Source organism: Sceloporus occidentalis, unplaced genomic scaffold (genome assembly GCF_023333645.1).
Source record: "Sceloporus occidentalis isolate IW3139 unplaced genomic scaffold, rSceOcc1.0.p SCAF_100, whole genome shotgun sequence".
NCBI lineage: Eukaryota > Metazoa > Chordata > Lepidosauria > Squamata > Phrynosomatidae > Sceloporus > Sceloporus occidentalis.
Genome location: NW_028317080.1, coordinates 2412988 through 2433558, shown reverse-complemented (window position 1 = coordinate 2433558; position 20571 = coordinate 2412988). Strand labels below are relative to the sequence as shown.

At 43.1% G+C, this 20571-nt stretch overlaps 1 protein-coding gene across 1 annotated transcript; it reads right to left on the bottom strand.

Annotated features, from left to right (window-relative positions):
- Window positions 1-12444: 12444 nt before the first annotated feature.
- On the bottom strand, window positions 12445-16666 carry LOC149284055 (prolyl hydroxylase EGLN3-like). Its single transcript, XM_089497230.1, has 5 exons — window positions 16277-16666; window positions 15603-15722; window positions 15094-15230; window positions 14932-15005; window positions 12445-12548 (listed from the first exon to the last, which is right to left on the bottom strand). Exons 1-5 carry the CDS (start codon window positions 16664-16666, stop codon window positions 12445-12447), a joined length of 825 nt encoding a protein of 274 aa, XP_089353356.1.
- Window positions 16667-20571: the final 3905 nt, after the last annotated feature.

Below are 20571 nucleotides of genomic sequence, written 5' to 3'. Positions count from 1 at the left end.
CACTCTGCTGACGAAGCATAGGGTGATCAACGCTTTTACGGCCAGTAAGGCAGTGAGGTTTATCTCAGCGTGGCACACCAAGATCTATCATGGATGCAAGATGTTAATGGAAATTTGCACTTCGTTGCTGGAAGAAGACTAGCCGTGCCCAACAATGTCTTGCAAGGGGAAATAACGATGTATTTGTTTTATATACATGATCAGTGTCACATGCAAGAAAGAAATTAACCGATGAAACGTGGAGTTTGTACAAGCGATCTGGGAGGTGTAAGTGTTATGGAAATTATTGCACATTTATCTCTTTAGTAGGGACCAGAGATGCTTATGGAAAATGTATATTGCAAGTTGCAGAGTACATTTTTATATGCATCTCCAGATAAAGTAGACCCCCCCCCCTACTACCCCCTATTAAATATGTGTGCTACACGAAGGGGCTGAAAATGGACCATGATGTTCAAGCTATAGAAATCACTAAATAATAATAATACTTTCCCCCAAAATAAAGCCCCCATGCCCTTTCTATTCCCACAATACACTCTATAGATGTAATTGAATCTTGTGGGTCTCTTTAGGGCCGACTATCTCTTCCATGCGTCACTGGTTTTATTTTTCATGCAGCTAATGTGCCCGATTAGCTGTATGTTAAACTGACCTGGATTTCCCATTTTAGATGTATGTATAAATATATTGTGCAGGAATGCTTGTAATGCAGCATATATGTAACCCGGTTAAAGAACTATAAAAATGTGGCAGCCCACTTTATTGTCAGTTGGGCTGCTAACACTCCATGTAGCGGATAGAGGAGCAATGGCTTGCAGCAGGTAGCGGAGGGGTTACATGCAACAGGTAGTGGATGGGTTACATGCAGTAGGTAGTGGAGGGGTTACATGCAGTAGGTAGGGAAGGGGTTACATGCAACAGGTAGTGGAGGGGTTACTTGCAGTAGGTAAGGAAGGGGTTACATGCAGCAGGTAGTGGAGGGGTTACTTGCAGTAGGTAGGGAAGGGGTTACATGCAGCAAATAAGGGAGGGGGTACATACTGTGGATAAGGGCAGGGTAAAATGCAGCAGGTTGGGGAGGGGTTACAGGCAGTGGGTAAGGGCGAGGTAACATGCAGCGGATAAGGGCGGGGTTAAATGCACAGGTTGGGAGGGGCTACAGGCAGCGGATAAGGGCGTGGTTACAGGCAGTAGTTGGGGAGGGGTTACAGGCAGCGGATAAGGGCGGGGTTACAGGCAGATTGGGGAGGGGTTTACAGGCAGTAGTTGGGGAGGGGTTACAGGCAGCGAGTAGGAGAGGAGTTGCGGGCAGTAGTTGGGGACGGTGTAACTTAACAGTAGTTCATTCTGCCTGCTGTGCTGGGGAACTGTATGTGTGCCAAGCTTTACATGCACTGTGTTTATAGTATTTCTGCATCAGTATAAAAGGGCTGAGTAAATCCCAGGAGCCAGGGATTCAGGGCACCTAGATTTGTAAAACTGGCTCCTACCTTTTTGTGCCACCTTATATTAAGCTCTATGGTTGTAGCTCTTTCGAGCTGGGTCCCAGGTTTGTCTAGCTCCTAAATTCTAAACAGTATTTTGAGCTGCAGGACCAATGGGCCCACGCAGGCAAGGTGATGGACATAAGAACGTGAAATACGGGAGAGAAAGGGGGCTCGGAGACGCTTAAAGTTTCAAGTTGCACAGAACACTTTACTGACCCCTCAAGTTTCACTGTTATGTGTTTCGTGTCCTCGATAGTGCTGTGTTTATCTGTTGTACTTCAGTACAAAGGGTTAAAATGTGCAAATCAATACTAATGCCTCATGTGTATTCCTCTATCTACCCCGTCCCTCTGTAAAATGCACTTTGCCAGAAATTCAAAAGTGGACCTTTAAACCCATCACTAGACTTAATTAATAGAACAGCTTTTTCCATTCTAGAATCCCCAACTAACAAAAATAGTCCGTAAATGGGGAAAAAATGCTGGGGAGCTGTTAGGAAACTAATGAATTTAATCCTGAAATAAAATTAGAATTTGAAATATATATATAATTTTTTTGGTTTTACCAGAAATCAGAAAGGGGGGGGGGGACCGAACGATTCAGAAACCAAAATTGTGACTTTTGTGGGAGTAATGGTTTTTATTTCCTCCTTCCAGTCTGTTTGGCAGCTTATCTGTAAAACATCTAATAGCAGGTGTGAGACTTTGTAATGTGTTTCTTCGTGTTAAAAAAAAAAATAATTAAAAAAAACAAAAGTAAAGAAAAAAAAAGAAAAAAAAATATGGCTTAGGGGGAAAAAAAAAAAGATCATTTTTCGAGTGTCTTTCTAGCTGTCTCATTCCAATTTCAACGTGTGTTACAGTATGCAGTATATTCTACGCTAACGTGAGTGTTTATATCTGTCGTCTCTGTGCTTTTAAAACTGTAGTCTGAGTCTGTCACGTTCTTTAATCCCTGTGTGTCAGTGAATCAGTGGGTACATGGGGACTTGTGGATGTTTGTATAGTGGCAACGCTGCTTTCACTGTTAGTACACCCTATGGGTAATTTGCTCTTTCTTTGTTTTGATTTTTTGCTGTCGCTTTTACTGTTGTGAAATTTCAGTACTCTGTCTTACTTACTGTTCTGTAACTTTATACCTCTTTCCCATGTCTGTCTTTCCCAACACAGATCCACAAAGAATAACTTAAAAAAAAAAAACACACGCCACCTGCATTTGTTGTTTGAGAGATGGAAGGGCATGTCTTCGCTGCTTCTTCCTTAGAGATCCATTCTTCATCACCCATCTTAGTGTATCTTAAACCTGCCCCTTGTCTCTTTGTTGCATTAGCTACACAAGTCCATTTCAAGTCATAAGTAGGTTGCGGTCATCCATACTCTTTCCGTTTTTTAAGGGGAGGATGATGTAAAGATGTCTGACTCCAGATGTCTTGTCTCATCTTCTCTGTGATTAATGAACATACCTGGAAACGTTTCAAACGAGCCGACCTTGAAATCCTTACGAATATGAACATGTAGATGTATTAGGAAGGGCAGTATAAGCTTCCGATGAGGACTATCCCTAATGGAATCCCCTCTATTCCCATTGCAATATGTCATTTCCAAAAATACACAGTTACGTATACACGTCGAAAAACATTTCTGGGGTACCTTGTGTCTGGTAGAAGTCATCACACAAACTGCAATGAGTTAAATCGTACACATATCCCAACCAACCTCTAACGGCAAGGTAAGATAGAGAGGAGTGCCCTCTCTTTCTCTTGCCGTCCCCGAAAGACATGATATATCACACAAACAGGTATGTTTTTGATTCTTTATTGAATTTGGGTGCCTTAATGCCATCCAGGAGCTCAGAGGTAGTGAGCTATTATAGGACATGTTCTTCTAACTGTAAAAAGCTCCCTCCTTTGAACAATCCTTCTTCTTAGCTTCTTCATTCCAAGACATGGCTAGACTCAGTGTGCATCTTCTCTACCTCCTGTTTGAGAGAGAGGGAATTTTATCTACACTCTTTCGCTGAAAGGGTTAACATCATCGCTGACCTTGAATTTCTGATCATACGATCCTATAATACTCTCAAACCCAAATCTGGAGCCATAATGGGACAAACTGATGTCCCTTCATAACTCATGTGCAAGCGGGTGGCAACAAACACTGAAATCTCACAAAGGTTTACGTTTTTTACCCTTTGTCTTCCATCTTTGTTTATTTGTTCCTTTTTTTTTTCTTTTTTTCTAAATAAGTGTTTGTGTTGTGTCGAAAGATTAAAAAATAATAATATTATTAATAATAATATACTATTGAAGATTTCTGGTTATTTCAACTGAGCGAGTTTAACAGCTGCTTTGAAAATAAATTGTCTGACAATTTGCAAAAATGGCAAGAAAAAAATGTCATTTCTATTTGTGACGACTGTGTCTGTGTTTTTAACTATTTCTTGTACGTTAATATAAAAAGTTTATGAGGTTGGTGCCACTTTGGTTAAATTTGAAAAAATGATGAAGGGAGGGTTAATAGGAAATAGACAGAATTGTACCTGTCCATCCAGCAGTGTTACCAACTCAAAACATTTTAAAATACACATATATATTAAAACGTTAAAAAAAAATGCAAAAATTATGGTTACGTCTTATTGTGTTTTAAAGACTAACTCAGTTTTAACTCAACGTGCCTCATCTGTTGTAAAAGAAAAAAAAAACATTATTTTTCCATTAACCATCAAATTAATATGGTGCAGAAAAAAAAAAAGAATGAAAATAAGCAAAAAAAAATAAATCTGTACATAATTTCATTTTTTTTAAAACAATGTTCTTTTTATACTTTTCTAAGCCTGCTTACACACCATACATGCTGTCTTTTATGTAAATTAATTTTTTGATTCATCCGGCAGGTACCATTTTCATAATAAACTTTACATTTTGGATTTGTTTGCAGTTTTGGCATTTTTTTATTTCACACATTAATGCCATCTTGATTGGGAGGGGGTAATTAATTGCAGTTGCATGTATGATTTCAGGTCTTCTTCCTTACTTTCTGCTCTTTTCATAGTTTGGGTAGTTTGAGTATCACTCTAATGTAGGAGCCCAGTGATACTCGCTGAACCATGATTCTTACAATAACACTTTGGAGCATGCCAAGAAAGTGCTCACTTTGTTGAAGAAAAGGATTGGTGAAGAAAATCTAAACTAGCAGAATGGAATTATACTGAAAGAGAAAAAACATTTCCAACCAGATGGCCAGCATGGTTTCTTTAACCCTCCTCTCGTATACTGTATACCCGTAAATTTTAACTAGCTTGACCACAAAAATGGTTGCATTTCTAAGCATTTTTGTGATGCAGAACTCAGCCCACACCAGAACTTTCAGAAATAAAAAATGTAACATAATAATTCAGAAATGGTTTTTGCTCAGTTGGTTGCTCTGTATCACACCATAGCTTATTTTAAACAATTTAAAAAATTTGAAGTGTAATAGATTATAAGCTTTTAAGACTATGTAGGACCTAAGTAGTCTTGAAAGCTTGCAATCTGTTAGCCAATAAAGGTATTATCTTAACCAACAAATAATTTTCTAGAGCACAGTACGGTGACATTCCGAATGGTGATTCATTGACAAGCAACTGGCTTCCACATCGGCATGGTATATGTGCATGCACACCAGCCTAACATTGTCTTAAGTGGACACTTACACACTCTCTTTCGCATATATCTACAATATTGACTACAATCTACTTTTTGTACATCATTTCTCTCTGTCCTATGAATTTAACTTAGATGAGCTATTAGAAGCTGGAGGGGACTTCCTATCATGCTTGATCCCATTTTTCTTCTTTCTGACCCTTCTGTCCCATTGTGCACTTAGTTCCCAGGTCTGCTATTGTATGAAAGCTCTCTAGATCTTGTTATCGAAATCATCCTGGATGTCCTGTTCGAGATCCCCAGATATGTTGTCCTACTTGGGTAGATCCCTTTGCAAGTTTCCCCTATATCTTCCATCTCACTTCTACGGACATCAAAACAAGGAGTTGGGGGCCCCAAAGAGTTGCTAAGCCTTGGGTAGCCATCCTTCTTGGGATTTGGGAAAAGATGACCCTGTGGAAAATAAAGACAAAAAGTTGCTCATAAACTGTGATGTCACAAGCCGTAAAGTTTGTCACATACATGACACAAACATTTTCTGCATTTTTTTGATATTTTTTTTCTTAATGTACAATTTCATGCTTTATGTCAGTAGCATACCTAGCGTGTGCCACTCATCAGGGGGGTGCCACCTAGGGTGGCCACATGTCCCGGATTGCCCGGGTCCCAGGCAGCCTTGCCACTTTTTTTTTTATGTATATTTACACAGAGGAGAGGGGCACCTAGCAACCACTCAGCAACCCTCAATCTCCTTTGCGAGGCCTCTATTTCCATTGCGGTGCCGTGCAATTCTCTGTCTCAGACATGTGGTGACTGTCAGGTTGTGTTATGTGGTCCTGCTGAGCACATACAGTATGCTCTCTCAGACCTTGGGGTCCCTAGGCATGTGCCAAGCGTGCAGAATGGGTGATCTAACGTGTGTAAAACAACAGGCATACGCAAATTAGGGAGCCTGTGAACCATGGGTAAGGAAGTAAAAAGTGACATACCTTGAGTGCACGCTTGAAACATGTCTGCATTGATGTGTTTTCTTAGTTTGCTTGCTTTGAATAATAATTTAGCACTTCAAAATGGTATTACAAAAATGTGTCATGATGAGCAGTCATCTTGGAAGGGGGTGGGTGGGATCACTGATTTTCTCCTTGTGAACTTTCAGTTCTGTATTTCTCCTATTTCTCATGGAAATTTTTCACAAAACATTTTGCTCAATTGAGGGATTTTGTTTTCTTTTCCTTTTTGTCCTGTGTCATGGGGGAATTTATTTTCAATTTTTTATTTTAAATTCAGTAATAAAGGTAAAGTTTTACTACTTATGGCTTTCATTTGCAACAGGTAATACACATATGTGCCTGTTTTGGACTTTGCTTGTTTTTTATATCTTTTTTCTTACATTAGCAAACACATACACCATATGCTGACACCCACCACCATACACTAACACACACCAGCAACATGCAAACACATGCTAGCAGCATGTACTCACACACACACATGCTAATGCCATACAGTAACACACATATACACTCACTCTCCCTCTCACAGCTCTCCACCCCCACCCCATACAGCCCCCCTCTCTCCCCTCACAGCTATCCTCACAGCTCTCCCTCTGGGTTACTGGAAATATTTTTGTGTACCATCTACAGCAAAAGTCAAGTCTTTGAGTCAAGGTCATGGAGCTTGGACACATCTTTCGATGCATAAATAACATAAATAAATCAATAAGGAGTATAGAAAAAGGCCAAAAGTGCTACATAATATAAAACCATTCAGTGAATTACATAGTACACACACACACACGCACACACACACACGCACACACACACACACACACACACACACACACACACACATTTCAGGTAACCTCTTGATGTTCAGAAAACATCTTTAGAGATGCAATGCCCATAGCAAGCACATGGGGGCAGCACTTTTACATACATGTTACTGTGTGTTATGAGTTGTGTTCTGTTTTTTATTTTTACGTTTACTGGTTGGTTAGTTGAGGTGGCGGTAAACATAACATTTTACAGAAGCAGTAAAAAGTACATTATTAGGATATGTTGCCAAAACCGCGCTTTACACTCATTATCTGCTGAACAGTTAGGTGCTTATTCTCCTGAGTTCCCGGAGGTCAGAGGGGTTCATTTCAAAGCAGGCATGTTGAGGTTCTTCAGAAAAGATGTCAATGTGATTTTGAGAGTCTCAGGGGTTTTGGGGGGGTTCTGCATAGATTTTGTATCTGGGGCCCAGTTAATTTTAGTAAATACTCCTTAATTTGAGATAAATACACAAATGTCCCACAACTCTGGAAATCACCTTTAGGCACTTACTTCTATGTGACACGGTTCACGTATTTTTCTTCAGTGAAGAAAAGGTATCAAGACAAATGTTTTCTGTCAAATAGACACTTGGAGCCACACATGGGAATTTAAGAGAGCAGGCTACCAGCAGCATCACCTCTTACTAGGGAGCAGGGCTAGCATTGCACAAGGGTGGGCTTACCCGCTTGAGAGGTAGCCAGTGCTAGCCCTCAGCAACCCCCTGAAAACAAGGAGAGTTATCCGGATAGTCTGCTTGGGGTTCTTACATTGGAAGATTAAAATGTAATATTAAAAAAGAAATCCAAAAATCAGTTTGAGAAGCTGTAAAGTCCAGCCAAACCTCCCAGTACATTTGTAAGTAATGGAATAAAGTGTTACTTAGTTGAATGAGGCTTAAAAAAAAACGTCTCTATTCATGGTGAACCAGATAAGGCCAAAATGTGAATTTTCCTTAGATGGTAGATTTTTCTGTGTCTACAAAGGGAAAATATAATCATAACAAATTTTACTCCTCCTGGGCCTGGCTTTAGAGCTAATGGGGCCCTGGAAAAAACACTGTGCCCACCGCAAGCTCCTCAAACATACCCACCTCCAGGTTCCCCTTGCCCACTGCTATCTGGGCACTCTTCCTACCAGCAAAACAGCCCCTGTTTTCCGTCCTTCCATCTCATTTTCTTAGCTTTCAGGAAGGGGAGCCAGTCAGTGTGGGCCATTTTGGAATGCTGTTGCCCTTCTGCTCTGCCACTCCCTATATCTACTCTACTTACCCTTGTCCATTTCCATACTTGCTTATGTTCCACCAAAGGTACTTACATGACCCATGTTGATTGAGATAGTTTGAGAATATCTGGGTTGTTCTTTTATATTGGTCAACCTCATTCCAAGGCCATAAAGATCTCCAGAACTATATAAGCATCAGCTTCACTCACAGTGAGTATAAATGGGGTTTACGTACGCACGTGTGTGTCTCAGGGACGGGCTGACCTGGAGGGTTGAGGGCAGTTGTAGCCTGAGCTGGTTAAAAATCAAAACGGGCTTATCTGAATTGAGCAGGGCCATTTATGGAGGCTTCTCGGGAAAAAGCTACCTGACCTTGAGGTAATAGCATGACTGTGTGAGCTGCCCATGGATAGGTATTACTAATGGGCTGCTGTAAAGGCCAGCCATTTATAGCAAATAATAATTACCACCTTCTTATTCCTAGAATAGAAGTATTGCTCCAATGGGCTCTATGTAGGGAGTTGAATAGGTAAGCGAGCTGATGGTGGTTTTTGAGGTGGATTTAAAGGAATTGAAGACGTCTGCGCCTGCAGATGAGATGGATTTTGTTGGGCGTTTCAAGTATATGGGTACTGAGCATGACTCACTGTAGTTGCGCATGAATGAGCAGTGCAAGCAGCAGGGAGGTGTTCATTTGGCACCACTGAGCACATACACTGTTTGGCAGCCCAAAGCTTCAAGCAGCAGTGCCCAGGGGCAGGAGGTGTGCTATCAAAGACATGGTTCATAATGAACACAAGAAACTTGCCCGTATGCTGTTAAAGATATCAATAAAATAAATATGTGATTTTGTATCATAGATGATGGATTTCCATCTTCCTGTCATGGCTTCCTCCAAAGTTCAGCCTGAGCCAGGCTCTATAAAGGAAAAGTAATTCCAGTGAGTAGTCACTGTAACACTGAGCAGTGGGTATGATTTTTACTCCCCAATGTCAATATAGTCGATGATAAAAGAATAACCCAATTTCATCAGCGAAAACCATATTTCCATCTTTTTTTATTCAACAGAAGAAGCTCAGAAGGAGGCGTCACACAGTCGTGGTTCAATAGTGAAACCAAACTGGAAACATTTGTTCCCAAGGCCCTCAGCGTCTCCTTTTCGGTCATACTTGGATTTGCCATAGTGTTGGTAAGTGTACTGTATATATCACATGGGATCACATTCCTGGGATTACTAGATTCCAAATGTCTTTTATATGCCACCGTATTATTACTGGGACGCTCAACATGCCTGGTGGACCAAATGTAAGCATACATATAGGAATGCTAATGTACTGGGTCACCGTAACAAAATTTGAATTACTTGTCATCGTGTGTCAGGGTGCGACAAGTAAATTAACTAAAACTGTTATTCCTATGTGCTAATGAACTGTTTTAGGCTTGTAAAATGTGTTGCTACATGGTGAGCTGTTTATAGCGCTGGCACTGAAAGATTAAAGATGGAACAATAACATTCAGCTTCGTTTCTATCCTATGATTTAATGTAATGATTCACCCATCCGAGTCAGTAATGCAAATGCACATACTCCCAAAGGTGTGTGCAGGCAGTGTTAGGTCAGCGGTTAGCATTTACAATAGTTATTAAGAGAAGGAAATTGGGAAGAGAAAGCACCCTTGGGGGAAGAGAGGCACCATCGCCAGGCAGAAGGGGAGCGGGACGTGTAGAGCAGACAGCTCCATTTATAGCCAAGGCTGGACAGGAGACCCACCGACACTGATAGTGTATTTCCTTTGTGTAAACTTCTGGTCAGTACATCGCAGGATAAAATTGTGGGGAAAGTCTAAAAGTTCTTAGCATGTATAACTTGGAATGAAGATGGCGGTATGATTGAAACCTTTAAGTATATAACGTTCTTTCCTAATATTCTGTTTTCCTAATTTTTGGTCACTGTTCCACTGAGCGTCTTCCCTGTCCTGCTTTTGCGTCCAGTAGGGATCATGGATCGATTGTGTAGAACCCCAGATCTCTCCTGACCAGCCCAGTGAGCGTTACAATGAATGGAGTACTGTTACAGCACTAGAATGTCCTACGATCTTTTTAGGGTATAGCGAGGACGGTCCTGTCACTCTTACTTCTGGTCCCTCCACTCCCTGCTCCAGCAAAGATGAAATGTTGGGGGTACGACGTCATTATTGGACTTGCGCATTCGTTTTCGTTTTGTGGAATCAAACAAATCAATAATACCAAAGGTGATCTCCCACAAAACTGGAGAAAACTAACCACAAAAGTGACAAAAATTTGTCATAATTCATCCATTTGATGTCACGTGTAGCCGGCGCCATTACAAGCCGTGTTGGCGCTCATTGCTGAGGTAAAGTGGGAGGGCCTGTACGTGGGAGGGTACATATCAATGACTGATAGGTAGAAGTAGCCAAAATAAACAAGGGGTGGTCTCATTGGCTGTGATTGATGGGTCCAACAACCTGTGGTATTTTTTCTTTACTTTGTTCAATCTGACCAATCAGGATTTACAAGGGGAGGGGACAAGCATTAGATATATAAGTGTGCTGCTGCCATTTTAACTTGTCGGTAGCAGCAGTTACAGACTGATGGGAGTTGGAGTGTGAGACAGTGACAGATAGGGTCGCGGAGGCTTTTTTGCATGTGTATGGTGTATTTTATTGAAGAAAATGTACCGTTGTGGGGTGGATTGGAGAAGCTGTAGTGACTGCTGTAGTGCAATACACAGACTGCAGCAGACATTTTTTTGCCTGCTTCTGGGTAGAGTTTAGTTGATTAACAAAGATAATTTATGCTGCCAGCCAAACCTGTAATTTGTGGACAGGTCAATTTTTGTTATCTATCATAGCATCTATTTTTCTTCATTGATAATAAATATTGGTGACAAAATCAGGCATTGTACTGGTTTGCGCACAGCGTGAATGCCCTTTTTTTTTTGTAATATTGTGGAAATACAGTCCTGCATGTGCCTATCATCTTTTTTAAATTTCTCTCATGAATGGTGAGTCCAGAAGGTGGCAGGGACCTCCTCTGTGAACACCCCCCAAATGTAGTTTCCGAATCAAAAAAGGCCCCCCAAATAGTGTCCGAGCCAACTAAAACTGTTGCCTGAAAATGAACATGAACAAGGGGAAGAAATATCCACAAAAGAGGGTCTATTTAGAAGCTAGGAGGCCAAGACATAGAGGGGATGTTAGTAAGTACGGTACATCTCCACTGAGATAAAACTGACTAAAGAATTTAAACAAAAAATAATGTGTTTCATCAGGGCCGGCCCAAGGCAAAATGCCGCCTGGGGCGAATTTTAAAATGCCGCCCCCCCCCCATTATCTACCCTTCCTCTCCCTCCGTCCCTGCCGCCCCCACCCCCTTGTACTTACCTTTCAGCAGTCCTGCGGCGAGTCTCCCTGTTCGGTCTCGGTGCCGGCTTGTAATGCCGAGCGTAACTCAGCATTACAAGCCGGCACCGAGACCGAACAGGAATACTCGCCGCAGAGGAGGGAGAGAGGGGCGCCGAGCGGGTACTGACAGCCCCTTTCTCTCTCGTTCGCTTTTAAAAAAAAAAAAAAAGGCTTGGGGCGGCAAAGTGCCGCCCCTTCAAAAGTGCCGCCTGGAGCGGTTGCCCCACTCGGCTCCATTGTCGGGCCGGCCCTGTGTTTCATTTACACAATTGAAAGGTACACCCAGCCTTCATATGCACTTTAATGCATAGAATAACCCAACGCCCCCTTTCTATTAATGCTTTTTCTCACCTTGCAACTGCGTGGATGGATCAGAAAGAACACCCCCAATATGGCATTCCAGTCAAAACATATTAAACATAATTTATTTATAAATCATTAAGATACATAGTTCGCACAAAGAAAGAAAAAAAAGTAACCGTTTCTGAATCAACTTCTTCTTTCTCCTGCTTTAACACATGCTGTAAAATTTGCCACAATAACAAGGTTATAAAGAGCGTATTTACATGCTAATAAACGTTTTGCACAACAAAAGACTCGTAAATGGTAAGCTCTGGCCAGCAAAGCAGTCCTCTGGTCATTGCCAGTACCGATCACTTGATTTTTAATATCTGGATTACAATTCGTGCTGTATGAGAAGGGAAATCATCTAAATACAGACCCTCGAAAGGTGTCTGCACTCTAATCAAATTATATACAAAAACCATGAATGTTCTTTCAATATGTTGCTCAAAGAAAGGGTGTACATGGAATAAAAAACCCCATCTTTAAGGTGATCCTAAATGCTCTACCATTCATTTCACCGGCAGTGCAATGGGATCTGCTCAAATTCCACCTCTCGTTCTTTTTTCTTTTCTGGAGGAGTCCAGAGTTCAACTTCGTTCAAATCAATCGGATCAAATCCTGAAATGATAAGGGGCAGCCAGGGGGGGTACTTGTACAACTATCATTCTGAAGCATTGGCTTCTCCTAAATAAAGTGCAGATCTCAACAGTCTGGCCAGCAGAGGAGAGAGGCAAAGGAGGGCATCCGGCGTCACGTCTCTTTAGCTGAAAAGTCAGCTGTTTTTGGTAGAGGTGTTATGCTTGGACTCTGAAACCAAGTGAAAGATTTCATTAATTTCACACAATACTTAAAAATGACAGATGCTTTAACTAGGTGTTACGGTCAGGTAGACGAGGGATCCAACAATGCAGGTAAGCACAGCTAAAGAAAGTCCAGAACACAGTCCGAGGTCGAGGGCAACAGCAGGCAGCAAGGTCAAAAACAATCCGAGGTCAGGGCAGGTAGATCAGGTGCAAAACGGTAAACAGGTCCGGGTTCGTAGGCAGGCAGAGAAGAATCGTGGTCGTTTAAACAGGCAAGAGGTCGGTACACAAGGCAGAGATCAAACTAGAAGAAGAACTATAGCACACCCAACGCTAGAGAACGTTTAGAACGGGCAAAGACAAGGCGTACGAATGGGGTTTAAATAGGAAGGTAACACTCACGTCATCAGCCGCGCCGTAGAGCGTGTCGCGCCCTAAACTTGATATCAGGTGCGATATCTGGAACCACCACCAGATGGCGCACTACCGCCGGTTTCCCGGCGTGTGCGCGTGGCGACGTGCCTGGAGCGTGAGCGGGTGCGCGCGCCCGACGAAGAAGGACCACAAGCCCCTCGAGTCACCGCGGTAGCACCGGAGGCGGAACCACCGACGTCGGGGGACCCAGCGGCCAAGGTGAGTGCAGCGGCAGCGCGTGTAAGCCGTCGGCAACCCGCGTGCGGGACGGAGGTGGGGTTGCCGACGCCCGGCGAACCGGCGGTAGCAGCCGGAGAGGGAGCCGCGGCAGCGCGCGTGACACTAGGTAGCTGGTAGCCATCCGGCTGTTTGACATAATCCCTGTTATCCTTAGACAGTCACCAGGCATATTATGTTCAGCGCTTTACCCAGGATTCTTGGGTATCCAGATACAGTGGCAAGAAAAAGTCAGTTAACCCTTTGGAATCACCAGTATTTATGTATAAAGTTGTCTTAAAATATGATATGATCTTCATCTAAGTTTAAAGAACAAGCACAACCTATTTTAACTAATAACACACAAATATTTCTATTGTTCTCGTCCATATTGAATACATCATTCAAACATTCACAGTCTGGGTTGGAAAAAAAGTATGTGGACCCCTGGCCTAATCCAACAAAAACTAACTGGAGTCAGGAATTAACCTGGAGTCCAATCAATGAAACGGGATTGAACATATTTTGAGTTTGCGACTCTCAAGGAGCATCTGCTGGTGTCGACCATGCCTCACAAAAAAAATCTAAGAAGATCTACAATGAAGGATTGTTGATTTGCATAAAGCTGGAAAAGGTAAATAAGTAATCTCGGAGTTTACATATTCATCAGTCCACAGTTAGACAAATTGTTTATAAATGGAGATGATTTAGTACTGTGGCTCCTCTCTCTAGAAGATGACTCCAAGGATGCTCAACGAGGTAAAAAAAAAATACCAGAGTAACAACCAAAGGCTTGAAGAAGTCATACGAACTGGTTAACAGCTTGTTCATGAGTCTAACATACTCAAAACATTGAACAGGCAGGGAGTCTATGGCAGGACACCATGGAGGAAGTGGTTGCTCCCCAATTCAACATCGCTCTTCGCCTGAAGTTTGCCACCTTGACAGTCCACAGCACTACTGGGAAAATGTCTTGTGAACTTATGAAACCAAGGCTGAGTTGTTCGGGAAGAACATGCAGCACTTCGTATGGCATATAAAGGGCACTGCATACCAACATGAAAACATCATCCCAGAGGAGGGAACATCATGATGTCTCTGGGCCTGGACAGGTTGTCATCATCAAGGGGATAATGAATTCCCAAGTTTATGAAGGTATCATACAGGATAATGTGCAATTTAAAGCATGCTCACGAAAAGAAAGACAAATAATATATATATATATATATATATACTTAAATTCCAAAGGCTTGATTTACTTTTCCACTGTATAACATGTCATTTAGTTTAGCAGAAAATCGTACCCATTAGACACCATTCAATAGCCTCTCTATCCTGTCCTGACCTCTGATAACGACAGCTTCCTGTCTGCCTGATCAACAAAGAGCGCGTGACTGAATGTGTGATCGACCTAAAGCACGTGGCTCCTCCCCCAATGTACTGGCAGGCACGTACACAGTCACACACATGTACACAGGTCACACGCATCACTCATCAACGCTTATACACATGTTTCTGCAGCATATTCCACCTCCCAGACAGACACATATACAGAGAACGGAACTCACCGTTCAAGCTCTTGAATTTCTGCTTGGCTTCTGCTCGTTCGTGGGCATCAAAATACCAGACGGTTAAAGCGTATCTGTAACAGGCATGAAAATGCGTTCCGCTTAAATGCTGCACATGCGATTCGGAACACAACTAGTTCGCTCCACATGTACCGCACCTACCTGGTGGCATAGGATGGCTGCACCTCATGCGGGTTGCGTCTGTCAGACCAGAAAAAGAGCAGCCGGTCAAAAAGTGGCTCAATGTCGGCCACGCGAGAGCCACCGTCGGGGAAGATTCTTAAGATGCCACCATGTGTCTGGAAAAAGGAGACATGGGGAGGGATATCCGGTAAGGAAACAGGTAGAAAGATCCACGAGAAACCAGATAACCAAACGTCAAGGTGATGGAGCGGACAACAAATCCGTCACGTGGAAGCAGATCCACCAAGCAGGAACACGGCAATGTACAATTTTTTAGGAATTATTTATGTGGAAGTAAAAGTTAACCCCTTAAATGACAGTGTGCTGCACACTCCGGGACTCAATTTAACACCCCACAAGCAAAGTTCGACAGGATTCCCAGGACAGCTGACAAACCGAAACATTCTTTACAATTTGTAGTAGTGGACACAGGGTTCTAGTTCCCAAAAGAAGCAACAAACCCGAAACTAATTAAAACTCCCGCTCACCTTTGCGTCCCAGTTCTTGTTCAAGTAATAGATGCAGGTTATGCAGCGGCCGTCTCCCGTGGGGTTGTCCACATGCCGCACGTATCCGGCACCATTGCCGGGGTAACACGCTACCATCGCCTGCAAAGGAGGTGTTTACATCCCGTTATCCCAGTGGAACATTGTACATATTGTTCTGGTCTAGATACGGATGTCACATTCCAAAACAGACCGATGTGGCACGACAGTCGGACCACTCAACCAACTAACAACATACAGAGACCCCGCTGTCCTAGGCCAGATGCGCAAACACGGTCTTTAGTCTGCTTTTCTTGAAACTTCTCAGTAGTTTGTGTTAAAACTATGTTATACACATTTTTAAAGGGTATACGTCAGAACAAATACTAACGACTCCTTTTTTCGTCTTACGATTCAACTTTATTACCGGCACCGTTGTGTAACTCCACACACTTAAATGGAAACCCAGGTGCCTTAAAGCGGTTTACTACAACGTAACACCCTGTGACTATTTTTATACATTTACGAACAATTAACGCATTGCTGTTACGGGTGCAGCTGCTGCACTGGTGGGATTTAATTCATATACGTACACACCGACACATTTACACCATTGCGTGTAGCTGGTCATACAAGCTACCTGACAGCGCAAGTTATAGGACTGTAAGTGGTCTTACCTTGGACCTCTCCTTCACGTAGTACTCGCCCAGTTGGGTCCCACATAAAACCACCAGTCGGTCAATCACAGACAGAACCAGTCCAATGGCTTCGCAGCCTTCCTCCGTGCCGGCGATCCAGGCGATTTTGTCCCCTCGCAGATGCTTCTTGGAGACACCATTAAGATCTCCAGCCAGCTGGCCATCCTTCAGGGCCCCATCCTTGTGCAACCGCCAGACCTGCTCCAGCACCCTGCTCCCCACCTCTTCCCCCAAAAAGTTATCCAGATAACAGTAGCCAGATGAGAGTAGTTGGGGTGTTATGTGCTCCAGTGCCAGCTTTTCAAGGTCCACAGTTGAGCTGTGCTTGAGTGGCATTACTGGTAGGTACAGGGGTGCTCCGGGAGGCATAAGCAGCTTGATACTAAGTGCACAGCACTGCACTTGGGATCATATACTAAGTACCGTGCAAGGGGCTAACAGACCCTAGAAAGGGACAGATCGAGGAGGCAGCGAGATGCCAAACCCCCCTATAGCAGCCAACAGTGAAATGTCCAGGAGTTACCCAGTGATGAGATATATCCCTTTTGCAGCCAGGTATATGCCGGGTCAATGGCTGTCCATATATAGTGAGTGGCTCCCTGCACACCCATACATTGGTAAATCCCGCGATGTGATAAATGACTTCTCTGTAGGTTCCTACACGCTGCGTCTGTCCATGCACTGGTTGTTGTGATGTGTGTGTTAGTGTCCGGTATGTAGCATGTATATAGTGATATGTATAGGTAATACCAGCTCTATATCGCCTCTCTGTACGTGCAGAATGAGTGGATTCCACTCGCTGGGCGTGACTTCCACTGCAGTTTAAATCCAGCAGCACCGCCCACAGTGCTCCCCACCTGTCACATCTAGTGCGGGGCGTGGCTGACAGGCTTGCAGGGGACGGGCAAGACTGCACGTGCACAGAAGGATACATAGAAGCGCTGTTTTATTGGTAGCGGCGCTACAGGCGTGGCCAGGTATCTAGGAAACGGCGTCTAAGGGCGTGCCATCCGCCATTGAGGAATCCTGGCTGAGCATGTAGCCTTTTACAGGGTAGTGCTGAGTGTAGTAAACACAGGAGGGAGGAGGGGAGCACGGACGTGAGGAAGGGTAGAGGGAAACGTGGAGGAAAGCAGATGAGAGAGGGGGTAGGGAGGTTATTTGGAAAGAGGAAGGAAGGCAGTGCGGCTGAATTAACGTGTAAAGGTGCATGTGTGGCTCTGAGTGTGGGGGGTCCATCTATAACACACCGAGTGTACTGGGTCAAATATGATGTATATGAAATATTGCATTTATATGCAATAATAGCATTAGCTTTAATGATCATTTTCTGCAGATAAATGCCGCTAGTTTAATTTAACTGGCTGTTGTTACCCACTTACCAGCATTGGGCACCTTTAGACTGAATGCACCCCCCCCCAGTGGCAGGGTTCAAGGTTAAAGCCTTCCACGATCCGTCTGTGCCAAAGGCATGCTAGCCTGATCGACGGCCTAACGTCCAATACAGTTTAAAGCGGTGGAAGCATGCAGGGTGTTTCCCACAGAAACAGACTGACCGCCATGAGGCTTCTGGGGAGAGACAGTTTAATGTTCCGGAACACCCCATTGAAAAATAATGCATGGCATTTGAGAACAGATAGAAGCCGTTCTGCTCGTCTAGTTTGCCTTTTTTCCCCCGATTTAAAGGCTCGGATTTTAATCATTGATCTTGTCTTAGATACAGGCTAGCCATATGCCTATTCCACGCATGTTTAAGTTTAATGACTGTATTAACCTCTACCATTTCTGCTGGGAGGCTGTTCCACCGGCTAACATTTCTTCCCCTTTGAAATAAACTTCCCTCCTGCACTTTGTTAAACCCCTTTAGGTGCTTAAATGTTTCAGTCACATCCCCTCTCTCGCTTCTCTCCTCTCCCATTTGCATGAAGGACAAGAACATTTAAAGAGATCACACATCAATTATATGCCTTAAAGTGCATACGATGGCTGGAATGTCTCTGAGTAAACTAGTTAACTGGGGCAGTCGTAAAAACTAAAGACATGACGATAGTCATTGGCATTCAGGAGGTATCCCAGTGAGTGAGAGCAGCGGGATGGAGTACCGACAGAAGTACAAGTATTCGAAAAACATATACTTAAAAAGTGTTATTAGAGAAAGGACAAAACACGCGCACACACAAATACACGCTAACCATAAAACCAGACATTGTGTACTGGCTTGGCTGAAAATGCATACAAAATCATGCTAATAAGCCTTAAACTTGGCGGAGGAGGGAAGGGGTTGTGAACTAGTCACCCTGACACCTAATCACAGCTAAAAATATACACCGATCATGTAAACGGCTCACAGCAGGAAACCACTAACAACAGCAACAGCAGGGGTCCGGGCAGACAGGGACGTTCGCTCTGCTATGAAACGGAAGCCATCTCCCTAACGTAACACTTATGAACACGGTTCGTACAACTTCAGACGCACCACTTTGTACCTTGATGTATGGGAATTTATAAAGTTTTAGTTACATTCCAACAAGTTATGGCAAAGGAGCTCTAAGCGTACTCGGTATCTGGTGGAGTGAAAGAGAAATGTGTCCGTAGTTATGTCAATATGTCAAAAAAATATATAAAATTTAATGCAAAAAAATAAGAAAATAGTTGTTTTGGAAAGATAATTTGCCGTTAGACATAAGAGGACTTGAAGGGATATTTCCAGGGACAAAAAGTCTAAATCATAGGATTTTCCATTAAAAAAAATATGATGCTTTTGACTACAGCGAGTTACCTTTTCAGCATATGCCTAACATGCAAAATGACCTGGCAATGTCAGATTAGTGCGGCTATGGTTATTCATCTCCAGTTCTTGGGGTTTGTGACATACCTTTTTTGCTGGCTGTTAAAATGTTTACATTTGTAGTCAGAGGCGGACTATGCTGTCTCCGTGCCCCAAAACCGGGTGACATCGCCCCTCCGCTGATCTCTGATATCCCCATTTCCACTATGGAGGTCGCGCCGAGCTGGCACAGCTTCCATAGGCTGCATTAGACGGCGCTGTACTGGCGCTCCACAGTGAACCATGGCTGGCGTGGAGAGGGTAGCTGAGGTTGCTACACTAAGTCAGGCATGTTATAATACAAAAATTACACATTTATCAGGGATTTGTTAGTTCACGTCTCTTCGTCGGTACTTTAAAGAAACGTGAAGAAGAAACTAAACATTATTCCATGAAACAAATAAGAGATTTTTATTAATGAGGACGCAGGAAGATTTTCGGGAGCAGGTAGCTGAACATCTTGACCCTGTATGTCAGACAAGGCAGGATTACAGTAATGGTTGCTAAAGTGTATCGGATACGCCTAGAACAATTTGTGATCTGTGTTTGTTGTTGGGGGCAGAAGAGAACCATTAACAGGAACGGTTGAGGAATGTAAAAACGTGAGGTGCTGCACGGATGCCTGTCCCTATGCCAATACTTTGATATTGTCTAAACCCATTCAAAAAGTCATTCATCAAGGTCGCTGGCATGGCAGTAAGGGTCCAGAGTCCTTTCCTCTCCGTGTTATGGTCAGGCTCTTCTAGAAGGTCCTCTTTCTGTTGTCCATAACTGGAGGCAATAGGGGTTTCATTCTGTAACCTGTCCTGACTGCAAGAAACTGGATCACCTGGGAATCTTTTATTATTTCTTGTGATGTTTTCTTATTGAGGGACACTTCAAACAGACAACGTCTTTTTACTCTGTGTGATTTGTAACTTGGGGATAAAGAAATCGGGAGAAATTTACAGTTATTTTATTCTTTTTTGAAAGTCTAACGCTCCGTATGGCAACGATACAAGATCACACAACGATGTTCAGCAACACGCTGTTCTGCAATAAACACTTGTTAGCTCTGGCAAGCAAAAAAAAAAAGAATGTAAGGGCTTTAATGCGGTCCAAGATTAATATTGGTGTTTCACATATTCCTATTATTTGTACTGTACAAAGAACAAAGCGGTGCTGTGTGACACTGTCAAGAAATGGTTAAAAGAGGAGGATCCGGCACTGTGTGCAGCACGGGAGCGGTTTACTGATATCTGCTCTTCATCACGTACGGACCCAAGCACATCGAGACAATCTCGCAGATGGGAGGAAGGAGAAGGTTCAGGTGTGGCCCAGAGTCACCCACCTGACTGCACAGAACACTGCGTTACAATCACAGGAAAGTGTTAAACCCTGCAGCATATTACACCGGAGCAGCTGCGAAATATTATAAATAATGACTTTATTTCTGGCACTGGTTCTC

What these genes read in the sequence shown, in the direction of transcription:
- LOC149284055 (XM_089497230.1), bottom strand. Translation starts at nt 16,666, where the DNA reads ATGCCTCCCGGAGCACCCCTGTACCTACCAGTAATGCCACTCAAGCAC. An exon ending in CAGCCATCCTATGCCACCAG is followed by an intron (nt 15,006 to 15,093) that starts GTAGGTGCGGTA and finishes TGCCTGTTACAG; the next exon opens with ATACGCTTTAACCGTCTGGT. An exon ending in GAAATTCAAGAGCTTGAACG is followed by an intron (nt 12,549 to 14,931) that starts GTGAGTTCCGTT and finishes TTATCATTTCAG; the next exon opens with GATTTGATCCGATTGATTTG.